The 13,754-nt window shown below is 39.6% G+C and overlaps 1 protein-coding gene across 11 annotated transcripts in view; it reads right to left on the minus strand.

Moving 5' to 3' along the window:
* The window catches only part of LOC125413147 (OX-2 membrane glycoprotein-like), a 47,445-nt gene extending 43,773 nt beyond the window's left edge, over positions 1–3,672 (minus strand). For 3 of the 11 annotated variants that reach the window (XM_087900402.1, XM_087900395.1, XM_087900417.1), the window contains exons 1-2: positions 3,553–3,663; positions 3,049–3,209 (exon numbers count right to left, since the gene is read on the minus strand). In XM_087900402.1, coding sequence (XP_087756528.1) covers positions 3,049–3,112 — 64 coding nt within the window. In that variant the 5' untranslated portion in view covers positions 3,113–3,209; positions 3,553–3,663. Of the gene's footprint in view, positions 1–3,048; positions 3,210–3,552 lie in introns of all 11 variants that reach the window. The other 8 variants (XM_087900410.1, XM_087900415.1, XM_087900413.1 and 5 more) reach the window with 6 other exon arrangements.
* Between the last annotated feature and the right edge of the window lie 10,082 nt (positions 3,673–13,754).

The raw sequence follows: 13,754 nt of genomic DNA on the forward strand, positions 1-13,754 counted from the left end.
TCACTGACTATAAGCATACCCTACAAGCAGCAAGTCTACCCCTAACATACCTGATAGAAGCTAATACATGTATTCTCCAAAAACGTGAACAAGATTTTCCATGATCAAAATCGAATGGCAAATGAGGAATATATTTCATGCCACACTACAGAGGATAGAGCCATACGCATGGATATAAGAGCAGAACAAATTAGACTCAGTCAGTTAATTTTTAAAAAGGCCATGAAGTTGCTGTGGGGAGAAGAGAGTGGATCCGAGCAGCATAAGAGGAAGAGTGGTGGGTAAATGCCCTCACAGCTGGCAGGGCAATGATTCGGGTGAGGTAAGAATGAATCCTGGATTCAGCTTGACTTTAGATAACTAGTGCTGGGCCAAAACTTCTGGAGTCTGATGTAAAGGTCTTTAAAAAAACCATATTTAAACTCAGTAAAACTTTGGGATAGGTTCTATTGACTGGTATACAATGCTCAGGATTTGGGGGATTCAGGTGAAGCCTAGATCCATAGAATAGCAAAAGATCACCAGATTGTTAGAAAACATCTACTCTAGTTTCTGGGTGAATAGGTATCAGTTTCTTCCCTCAGAAAAGAAATTATGCATGTTTAACAATTCTGGTTTCCCTTATGCTCATTTGTGAGTACATGGACCTCATTTCCTCCTACAGGTAAATATGATCAAAATGCATTATATGAAATTCTCAAACAATTAACAAAAATAGTATGTTAAAAAAAAAGCCAAAGCTGGCCTGGGTGTGGTGGGTACACTTAACCCCAGCACTTGGGAGGCAGAGGCAGGTGGATCTCTCTGAGTTTGAGGCCAGCCTGGTCTACAGAGTGAGTTCCAGGACAGCCAGGGCTACACAGAGAAACCCTGTCTTGAAAAACAAAAACAAAACAAAACAAAACCAAAGTTTAGCTAGAGAGTAGGCTCAGTGGTCAAGAACACTGGCTGCTTTTTCAAAGGTCCTGAGTTCTATTCAACAACCTCAACAACTACGTGGTGTCTCATGTCTCAATACCATTTATAGTGGGGTCTGATGCCTTCTTCTGGCATAAGGTCAATAGAGCACTCATGTACATTAAAGAAATAAATATTCTTTTTTTAAGTTGTATAAAGAAATTATAGTACCACACAAAGGAATTCATTCAACAATGAGATTCAATAAATACATTTCTTCTAAAAATGTCAAGAAATTCTACCAATATATAAAGAAACCAGAAACAATCGAATTGATGCTAAGTGGTTTTGTATATTTTTTAGGTCAACAACAGATAAACCCATAATGTAAAGATGTGGAGAATAAAAGTTAAGAGTCGGAATACGGCTGTAAAATCCTATCTACTTTCCCAAATTTGTGCTTTATTTAAATATGAAGGCTAAAAACACAACCACAGCTTGATCCACGTAACTCATATGATGTCATATGTTTTTTCTCATTCATTCTATTTCCATGATCAAATTATGAAAAACTTTTCTTTTCAAATATTTTTCAACATAAACGTGATGGACCTAAGCTGTAACCACAGCATCACAAACGTCTCAAATGCATGAGGCAAGTTATTGTTTAGAGAAACACTGTGTTCATCAGTCAGTTCTGTGCTCACGCTTTTTCACCTGGGGCGATTAGCGGGACTGAGGTCTTCTAGCACCACTTTACTTTTCTGCACCTCAGCATTTTCGTCTTCATAACAGGCTTAACATTACCCGACTCACAGTGTTGAACAAAATGAGAACACGGGCTCATCTGACAGCTAAAAGTCACTGTGAATATTTCAGTTTCCATAGATAATTTGGCTCTTGCTTTCAGGGAAGGACAAACACTACAGTGAAAATCTAAACTAACAACACAAAAAAGTAACAACCAAGCTGTCAGTCATTGATTCCACAGCAGTGTCTACACTGCTTTGCCCCTCATCATTGCTGGCTCCCAGGTCCTCTTCTCCTTATAGTATGAGCTACTTCCTGAGAGAAGAATTTCTCATTATGCATTATATATATATACACACATATATGTATATATATATAATGCATTATATATATATATATATATATATATATATATATATATATATGCAGTTTTCTTACTTAGTGCTGGAGATTAAACCCAGGACTCCACTTACGCTAATCAGAAACTTGATCACGAAACCTCAGCCCCCCTTTTGAATTTAACATGCTTTTGGTTTTCTCTCCTCAATTATTTTTTAAAGATTTATTCTAGTTCTTTAATGATGCTTGTGGCACAGGCTATGTGCCCTTGAGTGTTTACAGAGGATAGAAGAGGTCTTTGGATCCCCTGGAACTGGGTTTACAGGCAGTTGTGAACCTCCTAAAGTAGGTGCTTGGAAGAGAACCTGGGCTCTCCAACAGAGTACTCTGTGCTCCTAACTACCAAGCCACCTCTCTAGACCCTTCATCTGCATTCTTAAAGACACTAGCTATTACCTTGTGAAGAAAAATGATGGATTAGATGCTGTTAATTCAATCATTCATAATGCTCCAAAAATAATAAGACAATATTTGTTGAATGTTTAAATTAGGTCAGCTTGTAATGATAGACAAATCCATAAAGCAAATTTTATAAGCGTGCCCATATAATAAAAGCTCATAACTACCAAGAAAAGATTTAAAACAGCTCAACCTCAAAATTAAATTTTATGTATGTTGTTTGACTGTGAACATAGGCAAAATTACAAAAACAGCAGCAAGCCGACTTTGTGAGGAGATCCTCTGCAGCTTGCTGGTCTGTCACCTTTATATGTGCACAAATCAGGCATACAGATGATCTCGTTTGAGCGCGTTGCACATACCCGAGAAGCTGCATGCTTGCCTTATTTCTCCCCTTTCTCTAATATTCTATAGTCACTGCTTCAAATATGCTCACATTAAATGATTTGCCAGTTGTGTGATTATATGTGCACATGATTAATACACAGAACCAAGCATAGATCCCTCTTTACCTTTTACTGGGATAAAAGTAAATAGTCTATAGCCTGGCGGTTTTGTCATTAACTTCCAGCTTAACATTTAAAAAAGGAAATCAAGAGTTACCTGATTCTTGTGTGCAGACAGGAAGCATTAAGAGGTGGAGAATGCAATGGAGTAAAATCCCCATTGACTCTCCTGGTGAAAATCTTCACTAACAGTGAGAATATCTTGTTTCCTAGCAGAACATTTTAAAAAAGAAGACTGTGATTTTCTTCCGCTGTTTCCTGCCAAAATAAGATTATTCCTTATCAAGGTATTTTGCAATCATTGCATTCCAAGGTGTGGCGATACACACCCCTAATCTACTCTTACTCTCAACACTTGTCTGAACCCTATATAGCTATCTTAAACTAGAATATATGTATATATATATCATAAATATATATCTACATAAATACAGATACAGTTACATATTGTTGCTTGATGTTTTACTTTTTTGCCTTTTGAGGGGCCTCCCACAAAGCTCCCAAATAAACATACACAGAAGTTTATTCTTAGTTATAAATGCCTGGCCTTTGCTCAGCTTTTTGCTAGACAGCTTTTCTTAACTTTAATTATCCCAACTACCTTTTGCCTCTGGACTTTTTCTTTTCCTTACTTCATGTCTTACTTTCCTTCTTACTCCGTGGCTGACTGGGTGATGGGGTGACTGGCCCCTGACATCTTCTCTTTGTTCTCTTGCTTCTCCTTCTCCTGCTCTTTATACTCTCTCTACTTATACTGTCTGCCAGGCCTGCCTATCTTTGCTTCTGCCTTGCTATTGGCCATTTAGCTCTTTTTTAGGACCATCATGAATCTTAGCCAGGCAAAAGGTCACAGCTTCACTGAGTTTAAACAAATGCAGCATAAACAAAAGCAACACACCTTAATATAATATTCCCCAACAATAGATACAGAAAGATACAGATAAAATATCACCCAGTGTGCTGGCTTCAAAACGACAGCCCCAAACCTATAGGTTTATAGGTTTGAATGTTTTTCATTAGGTCATGACACTACTTGATAGGGCTTAGGCGATGAGACTTGATGGAGTATGTGTGGCTTTGCAGGAGTAAGTGTGTCAATGAGGTTGGGCTTTGGAGTTTTAAACGTTCAAGCCAGGCCAAGTGTCTCTGTCTCTTCGTGCTGCCCACAGATCCATATGTAGAGCTCTGAGCTCCTCCAGCACCTTGTCTGCCTGCACACTGCCATGCTTCCCGCCATGATGATAATGGACTAACCCTCTAACCCTTAAGCCAACCCCAGTTAAATGTTTTCCTTTATAAGAGTTGCCATGGTTATGGTGTCTCTTCACAGTATAGAAACCCTAACTAAGACACCCAGATAAACTCTCATGGTTATAGAACCCAAACTTTGAACCAGAAAATGACCCTATACTCTGAAGAGTGGTCTTGACTTCTCGGCATTGGTATCAGTAGTCAGCCTGCATGTCACAGACATGTATATAAACGCTACTCTCCTTCATGCTAAATAAGAGACAAATTCTGATCTATAAGCCTTCTTTTTCGTAGTCATTCATAAATCCTTATGAAAAAGCATCTCCTTTATTTTAACTTCTCCCTTAAACTTTGTCTCAGTAAAAATAAAGGTCACTAAGGTCATGTGTCAGGTATACCTCACCCACAAAAATACGTAAATACTTGTCTTTCCTGAGGTTGAAATGTCAGAGACCTTTCTTTCTTTTCATCACTAAGATAAAATTTTACTACATCTACATTCCTACCTTTAATATCACTGTCCACCTAGGAGACATTTTCATCTTTCATGCAGAGCAAATTCAATTTCCAAAGGAAAAAAATGAAGTGATCATTACTATTATTGTTGACTCTGGTTTTGGAGGTAGAGAGCACTGAGTGTGAATAAGGATACCTTGGATGCCATGTAACTTCTGAGCCAATGAATATTGTTGTTGCTGTGTTAATGGGCAGCAAATTCTATTGAAATGAAAACTGAGCCCTAGATTTCTTTTTGTAGACAATGATGTGATAGAGAGATTTAAAAATTTTACAGAATTATTCAAATTCCTCCAAGATGTTCTAAAGAAAACCATGTCTCAAGAACTAAAGATGGATGTAGAAGTTGGAACAGGACCAGCTGGGAAGCAGAAAAGGGCCAATGGGAATGTACTGAGAAATAAAAGAAAATAATAGGTGAGAAGAATATGACTATAATAGACCGTAAGAAACTGTAAAAGAGTAACAAAGAATTAAAGGCAAGTGAAGTAATGTCAAGAGTGGGTTGCATGAATTCACTCAACAACCTTAAAAGCAACATGGTAACAGCAGTACCCTGTGGTCATACAACAGGACGACTTGATCATCCTAACCTAGAAGAAGCAGAAGAAATAGATTTTAAATGTAATTTAATGAGGATGATAGAAACCTTTAAAGAGGAAATAAAAAATTCCATTAAAGAAATGGAAGAAAAGGCAAACAAAATATTGGAAGACATCAATAAATCTTGTAAAGAAACCCAAGAAACCCAAGGGAAAAAAATCAAACTGGTGAAGCGAACAGTTCAAATACTTCAAGACTTAAAAACTGAAATAGAGACAAAAAAGAAAACACAAACCGAGGGAATTCTGGAAATGGAAAATCTAGGTTAACAAATGGGAATTACAGAGGCAAGCATAAGCAACAGAATACAAAAGATGGAAGAGAGAATCTCAGGGGATGAAGATATTGTAGAGATAATAGACTCATGGGGCAAAGAAAATGTTAAATCCAACAGATTATTAACACAAAACATTCAGGAAATCTGGGACATTATGAAAAGACCAAACTTAAGAATAATAATAAGAGTGAACTTCTAGCAGACTTCCATTGGAGGAGTGGTGAGTTTTCTCCTGGCCAGAGGGCTTCTGCTAGGAGGAATTCAGCCTTTCCCCGCCCCCCTCGACAATCTGGTCACCAGGCAGAGGCGACTCCTCCCTGCGGAGCTCTCCTGAATCCCGTCCCAGTCTTTATCCAGCTCAATCACATTCCTGGCCAGCAAGAGAGAGTGAACTTCTAGCAGACTTCCATTGGAGGAGTGGCGAGTTTTCTCCTGGCCAGAGGGCTTCCTCTAGGAGGAATTCAGCCTTTCCCCGCCCCCCTCGACAATCTGGTCACCAGGCAGAGGCGACTCCTCCCTGCAGAGCTCTCCTGAATCCCATCCCAGCCTTTATCCAGGTACACCTTCCTCTCTTCCCCCCTTCCCTCTGGGGCCACAAGATCTCCCCAGAGCAACTCCCTTGCTTGCTGGGCCTGGGTTGTGAGTGCAACCCAGTAGTAGGGAGTGCCTGTGTTTCAATAGACTGCCTGAGGAAAGGTAGGCCTTCTGTCAGTGAATTCCCTGCCCAACAAGGGAACCTGACCTGGTACTGGAAGATCCAGTAGAGAGCATTTGAAGGAAGAGATGGGCAGAAGCCAAGGCAAGAACTCCTCCAACAATCTAAAAAGCAACATGAAAACACCAGAACCCAATGACCCTACAATAGAAGGACTTGAACCTCTTAATTCAGAAGAAGTGGGAAAAAATGCCCTTATGAAAGCAATAGAGTCCCTTAAACAGGATATGAATAACTCCCTTAAAGAACTGGATGAGAAGGATAACAAAAAGATTGAAGAAATGTTAGTGTTAGAAATGTTAGTCGACAGTTAACATCAAACTGAATGGAGAGAAACTCAAAGCCATTCCACTAAAATCAGGAACACGACAAGGCTGTCCACTCTTACCATTCCTCTTCAATATAGTGCTTGAAGTTCTAGCAATAGCAATAAGACAACATAAGGGGATCAAGGGGATTTGAATTGGAAAAGATGAAGTTAAACTTTTGTTATTTGCAGACAATATGATAGTGTACATCAGCGACCCCAAAAACTCTACCAAAGAACTCCTACAGTTGATAAACACCTTTAGTAATGTGGCAGGATACAAGATCAACTCCAAAAAATCAGTAGCCCTCCTATACACAAAGGATAAAGAGGCAGAGAGGGAAATCAGAGAAACATCACCTTTCATGATAGCCACAAATAGCATAAAATATCTTGGGGTAACTCTAACCAAGGAAGTGAAAGACCTATTTGACAAGAACTTTAAGTCTTTGAAGAAAGAAATTGAGGAGGATACCAGAAAATGGAAAGACCTTCCCTGCTCTTGGATTGGGAGAATCAACATAGTAAAAATGGCAATTCTACCAAAAGCAGTCTATAGATTCAATGCAATCCCCATCAAAATCCCATCAAACTTCTTCACAGACCTTGAGAGAACAATAATCAAGTTTATATGGCAAAACAAAAAACCCAGGAGAGCCAAAACAATCTTATACAATAAAGGAACCTCTGGAGGCATTACCATCCCTGACTTCAAACTCTATTACAGAGCAACAGTATTGAAAACAGCTTGGTATTGGCATAACAACAGAGAAGTAGACCTATGGAATCGAATAGAAGACCCTGGTATTAACCCACAAACTTATGAACACCTGATTTTTGACAAGGGAGCTAAAGCTATACAATGGAAGAAAGATAGCATCTTTAACAAATGGTGCTGGCATAACTGGATGTCAACCTGTAGAAGAATGAAAATAGATCCATATCTATCACCATGCACAAAACTCAGGTCCAAATGGATAAAAGACATCAACATTAATCCGACCACTTTGAACCTGATAGAAGAGAAAGTGGGAAGTAGTCTACAAGATATAGGCACAGGAGACCACTTCCTAAGCAGAACCCCAGGAGCGCAGACAATAAGAGAAACAATAAATAAATGGGACCTACTGAAACTGAGAAGCTTCTGTAAAGCAAAGGACACTGTCAGTAAGACAAAAAGGCTACCTTCTGGGGCTGGAGAGATGGCTCAGCGGTTAAGAGCATTGCCTGCTCTTCCAAAGGTCCTGAGTTCAATTCCCAGCAACCACATGGTGGCTCACAAACATCTGTAATGGGGTCTGGTGCCCTCTTCTGGTCTACAGACAGAATATTGTATACATAATAAGTAAATAAATAAATTTAAAAAAAAAAAGGCTACCTTCTGACTGGGAAAAGATCTTCACAAACCCTTCAACAGATAAAGGTCTGATCTCCAAAATATACAAAGAACTCAAGAAACTAGACACTAAAACTCTAATTAACCCAATTAAAAAATGGGGTACTGAACTGAACAGAAAATTCACAACAGATGAACTTCGAAGGGATAAAAAGCACTTAAGGTCATGCTCAACCTCCTTAGCGATCAGGGAAATGCAAATCAAAACAACTTTGGGATATCATCTTACACCTGTCAGAATAGCCAAACTCAAAAACACCAATGATAGCCTATGCTGGAGAGGATGTGGAATGAGGGGAACACTCATCCATTGTTGGTGGGAATGCAAACTTGTGCAGCCACTGTGGAAATCAGTGTGGCGGTTTCTCAGGAAACTGGGAGTCAACCTCCCTCAGGACCCAGCAATTCCACTCTTGGGAATATACCCTAGAGATTCCCGAACATACTACAAAAGCATTTGTTCTACTATGTTCATAGCAGCACTATTTGTAATAGCCAGAACCTGGAAACAGCCTAGGTGCCCCTCAATAGAAGAATGGTTAAAAAAGGTGTGGAACATATACACATTAGAGTTTTACTCAGCGGGAAAAAACAATGACATCTTGAATTTTGCATGCAAATGGATGGAAATAGAAAACGCTTTACTGAGTGAGGTAAGCCAGACCCAAAAAGAGGAACACGGTATGTATTCACTCATAAGTGGATTCTAACCATAATTAAAGGTCTTTGAGCCTATTTTTGGTGATCCTAGAGAAGCTAAATAAGAAGATGAACCTGATGAAGATTATTTAGCTATCCGCCAGGAGGTAGGAAATAGACAAGAGTCCCAGGTAACCTCGGGTGCATGGGGGGGTGGGAGGGTTGTCGGAAAGGGAGAGGGTTAGAGAGAAGGGAGTAGGGGAGGATTGGGGAAAGATCAGGGGACTGGGATGGGGGGGAGGGAGGAAGGATGGATATGGGATCAGGCAAGTATATACCTCAACTAAGGGAATCATTTTAGGGTTTACAAGAGACTTGATTATAAAGGGGATCCCCGGTCCAAGGAGAGATCCCCAGATGGTTCTCTGGACAGAGGAGAGGGTGCCTGAACCGGCCTTGGCCCACAACCATACTGATGAATATTTTGCATGTCACCATAGAACCCTCATCTGGCGATGGATGGAGATGGAGGCGGAGAACCACGTTGGAACACTGGACCTAGCTCCCTAGGTCCAAATGAGAGGCAGAAGGAAAGAGATCGTGAGCAAAGAAGGCAAGGGCACAGGAAACCTTCATCCGACGTTGGATGGCAATATAGATCGAGACCCATATTGGAACACCGAACTGAGCACTCCACAGTCCAAATGAGGAACAGAATGATGAAGAAAATAAAAAAAGTAATCAGGACTGCGAGGGATGCGAGCACCCACTGATACAAGGGGACTGATATAATGAGAGTTCACCAAGGCCTGTTGGACTGGGACTGAACAAGGACGTGATCCAACCAGATTCTCTGAATGTGACTGGCCCGGAGCCTTTTTGAAAAGCCATTGACAATGACACTGGGACTTGCTTCCTCTGCATATACTGGATTTTGGCGCTCCAGTCTGTTTGGACTCTCACCTTCCCTGGACCTGGAGGGAGGGGGGAGGAACTTGAACTTCCCACAGGGCAGGAAACCCTGACTGCTCTAGAGGATGGAGAGGGAGGAGGAGAGGGAGTGGGGGGAGTGGGAGGGTGTTGGGAGGAGGGGCTGAAATGGAAACTTTTATAATTTAATAAAAAAAAGAAAAGAAAAAAAAGAAAAAAGAAGAATAATAATAAAAGGAGAAGAACTCTAGCTCAAAGGCACTGAAAATATATGCAGCAACAAAATCATAGAAGAAAATTTTTCCACTCTAAAGAAGGATATCCCTATGAAGGTACAAGAAGCTTAAGAACACCAAATAGACCAGATTAAAAGAAATTCCCGTCATCATATAATAATCAAAACAAGAATGATAAAGAATAAAGAAAGACTATTAAGAGCTGCAAAGGAAAAAGGCCAAGTAACATATAAAGACACCCAACTTCTCAATGGAAACCATGAAAGTCAGAAAGTCCTGGATAGATGTGCTGTGACACTAAGAGACCACAGATACAAGCCCAGACTTCTATACCCAGCAAAGCTTTCAATCACCATCAATGGAGAAAGCAAGATATTCCATGGGAAAAAAAAAGCTTTAAACAATACCTATCCATAAATGCAGCCCTACAGAAAGTACTAGAAGGAAAACTCCAACCCAAGGAATATAACTGCACCCTCAAAACACAGGCAACAGATAACCTCCCACCAGCAAACCCCTAAGAAGGGAAACACACAAACACTACCACCAAAAAATAACAAAATTAACAATCACTGATCATTAATATTCCTTAGTATCAATGGACTCAATTCACCTATAAAAAAACACAGATTAAGAAAATTGATATGAAAGCAAGATTCATCCTTCTACTGTATACAAGAAACACACCTCAACCTCAAAGGCAGATATTACCTCAGAGTAAAGGGTTGGAAGAAGGTTTTCCAATCAAATGGATCTAAGAAACAGGTGGGTGTAGCTCTCCTAATAACTGACAATATAGACATCAAACTAAAATCTATTAGAAGAGATGGAGAAGGACACTTCATACTCATTACAGGAAAAATCCATCAAGATGAAGTCTCAATTCTGAACATCAATGCCCCAAATTTAAGAGCACTCCCATATGTAAAAGAAACATTACTAAAGCTTAAATCGCACATCAAACCACACATACTCATAGCAGGAGACTTCAACACCCACCCTGTCCCCAATGGACAGATCAACCAGACAGAAACTTAAAAGAGAAATGAAAGAACTAACAGATGTCATGACTCAAATGGACTTAACAGAAGTCTATAGAACATTTCACCCAAGCACTCAGGAATATACCTTCTTTTCAGTACCTCATGGAAACTTCTCTAAAATTGACCACACACTCAGTAACAAAGCAAACATCAACAGATACAAAAAAAATTGGAATAACCCTTTGTATATTACTGAATCACCATGATTTTAATTTAGAATTCAATAAAACACTAATTGCAAAAAGCCTACAAACTCATGGAAATTGAACAGTGCCCAGTTGAACCACCCCTGGGTCAAGAAAGAAATAAAGAAAGAAATGAAAGACTTCCAAGAAATCAGTGAAAATGAATGCAGAACATGCCCAAACCTATGGGACACTATGAAAGCATTGCTAAGAGTAAAGTTTATACCACTAAATGCCTACATAAAGAAAGTGGAGAAATCTCACACTAACAACTTAACAGCACATCTGAAAGCTCTAGAACAACAACAGCAACAACAAAAAAGCAGACTCACCCAGGAGGAGTAGATGATAAGGAATAATCAAATTAAGGGCTAAAAAACAATAAAATAGAAAGAAATAAAACAATACAGAAAATCAGTGAAACGAAGAGCTGGTTCTGCGATAAAAATCACCAAGATAGACAAACCCTTATCCAAACTAATCAAAAGACAAAGAGAGAACATCAAAATTAACAAAATCAGAAATAAAAAAGGGGGGCATACCACCAGACACTGAGGAAATCCAGAGAATCATTAGATTATACTACAAAAAAAGCCTGTACTCCACAAAATTGGAAAATGTAAAAAAAAAATGGAAAATTTTCTGGACAGGCACTACATATCAAAATTAAATCAAGACTAAGTGAACAATTTAAATAGAACTATAACCTGTAAGGAAATAACATCAACAGCCAAAAAACAAATAAACAAACAAACAAAAAACCCAGGCCCGGATGGTTTCAATGTAGAATTCTACCAGAACTTCAAAGAAGAGCTAATACCTATACTCCTAAAATTATTCTGCATAATAGAAACAGAAAGAACATTACCAAATTCATTTTATGAGACTACCTAATACCGAAAACACAAAAGACTGAATCAAGAAAGATAATTACAGCTACCCCATCCCCGCTTTCAACCAGGAACCCCTTCCTTTCCTCCCTCCCTTTTTCGGGGTGGTGAGTGCAACCAACCAGGCAGGAGGGAGTTCCTTTGTTTTAATAGCCTGCCTGCAGCAAGGTAAGACTGCAGGCAGGGAGATTTCTGACCAGCAAGTGGCATTGATCCTGTAGCAGAAGATACAATGGAGAGGTAAACATGCTCCTGACCCGCCACAGAAGCCCAGTAAGGGATTAGACAATTTTCCCACCACCCTTATCTCCCTGGGTATTCCAAAAAGGCGGCTTCCCCCAGCTAAGCCCTCTCTCCTCCTACCCCATCCCCGCTTTCAGCAAGGAACCCCTTCCCTTCCTCTCTCCCTTTTTCAGGGAATAAAATCCTCCAACCCAGCCTGTGTGGGCACCGCTGGAATGGGGCAGTGAGTGCAACCGGGCAGGAGGGAGTTCCTTTGTTTTAATAGCCTGCCTGCAGCAAGGTCAGCCTGCAGGCAGGGAGATTCATGGCCGGCAAGGGGCACTGACCCTGTAGCAGAAGACCCAGAGGAGGGAAGAGCCATTGGAGAGCATCTGAAGGAAGAGATGGGCAGGTACCAAGGCAAGAATTCCTCAAACAATCTGAAAAACAACATGAAAACACCAGATCCCAGCGATCTTACTACAGAAGGACTTGAACACCCTGTTCCGGAAGAAGTGGAAAACAGTGTCATTATGAAAGCAATAGAGTCCCTTAAACAGGGTATGAATAACTCACTTAAAGAAATGGAAGAGAAATATAATAAAAAGATTGAAGAAATGAGTAAAGAAATGGAAAAGAAATATAACAAAAAGTTTGAAGAAATGAGTAAATTCGTAAACAATACCCTGGGAAGCCAAAAAAAATCAAACAGGTAATGGAATCAGTTCAAGAATTGAAATCTGAATTGGAAGCAATGAAGAAAACACAAACCGAGGGCCGGCTGGATATGGAAAATCTAGGTAAACAAACAGAGACTTCAGGAACAAGCATAACCAATAGAATACAAGAGATAGAAGAACGAATCTCAGATTATGAAGACACCATAGAGAAAATAAACACTCTGACCAAAGAAAACAGCAAATCCAACAAATTCTCATCACAAAACATTCAGGAAATCTGGGACATAATAAAAAAAACCAAATCTAAGAATAATAGGGGTAGAAGAAGGAGAAGAATTGCAGATCAAAGGTTCAGAAAATATATTCAACAAAATTATAGAAGAAAACTTTCCCAACCTAAAGAACAATATTCCTATGAAGGTTCAAGAAGCATACAGAACACCGAATAGACTGGATCAAAAAAAAAAAAAAACCCCTCTCCATATAATAATCAAAACACAAAGCATTCAGATTAAAGAAAGAATATTAAAAGCTGCAAAGGAAAAAGATCAAATAACTTATAAATGTAAACCTATTAGACTTACACCAGACGTCTCTATGGAAACCATGAAAGTCAGAAGGTCCTGGATAGAGGTACTACAGAAACTAAGAGACCATGGATGCAAGCCCAGACTACAATACCCAGCCAAGCTAACGTTCACTATCAACGGAGAAATCAAAATATTCCAGGATAAAAACAAATTTAAACAATATGTAACTACTAATCCAGCCTTACAGAGAACATTAGAAAGAAAATCACAACCCAAGGAATCCAACATTCCCAACACTGCCTACAATAACTCAGACATCTAGCGACCCTTCACAAGCACAACTCAAAAAAGGGAAACACATAAACTCTACCCCCCCAAAAAAA

The sequence above is a fragment of the Myodes glareolus genome, chromosome 2 (assembly GCF_982192425.1).
Source record: "Myodes glareolus chromosome 2, mMyoGla1.1, whole genome shotgun sequence".
Lineage (NCBI taxonomy): Eukaryota > Metazoa > Chordata > Mammalia > Rodentia > Cricetidae > Myodes > Myodes glareolus.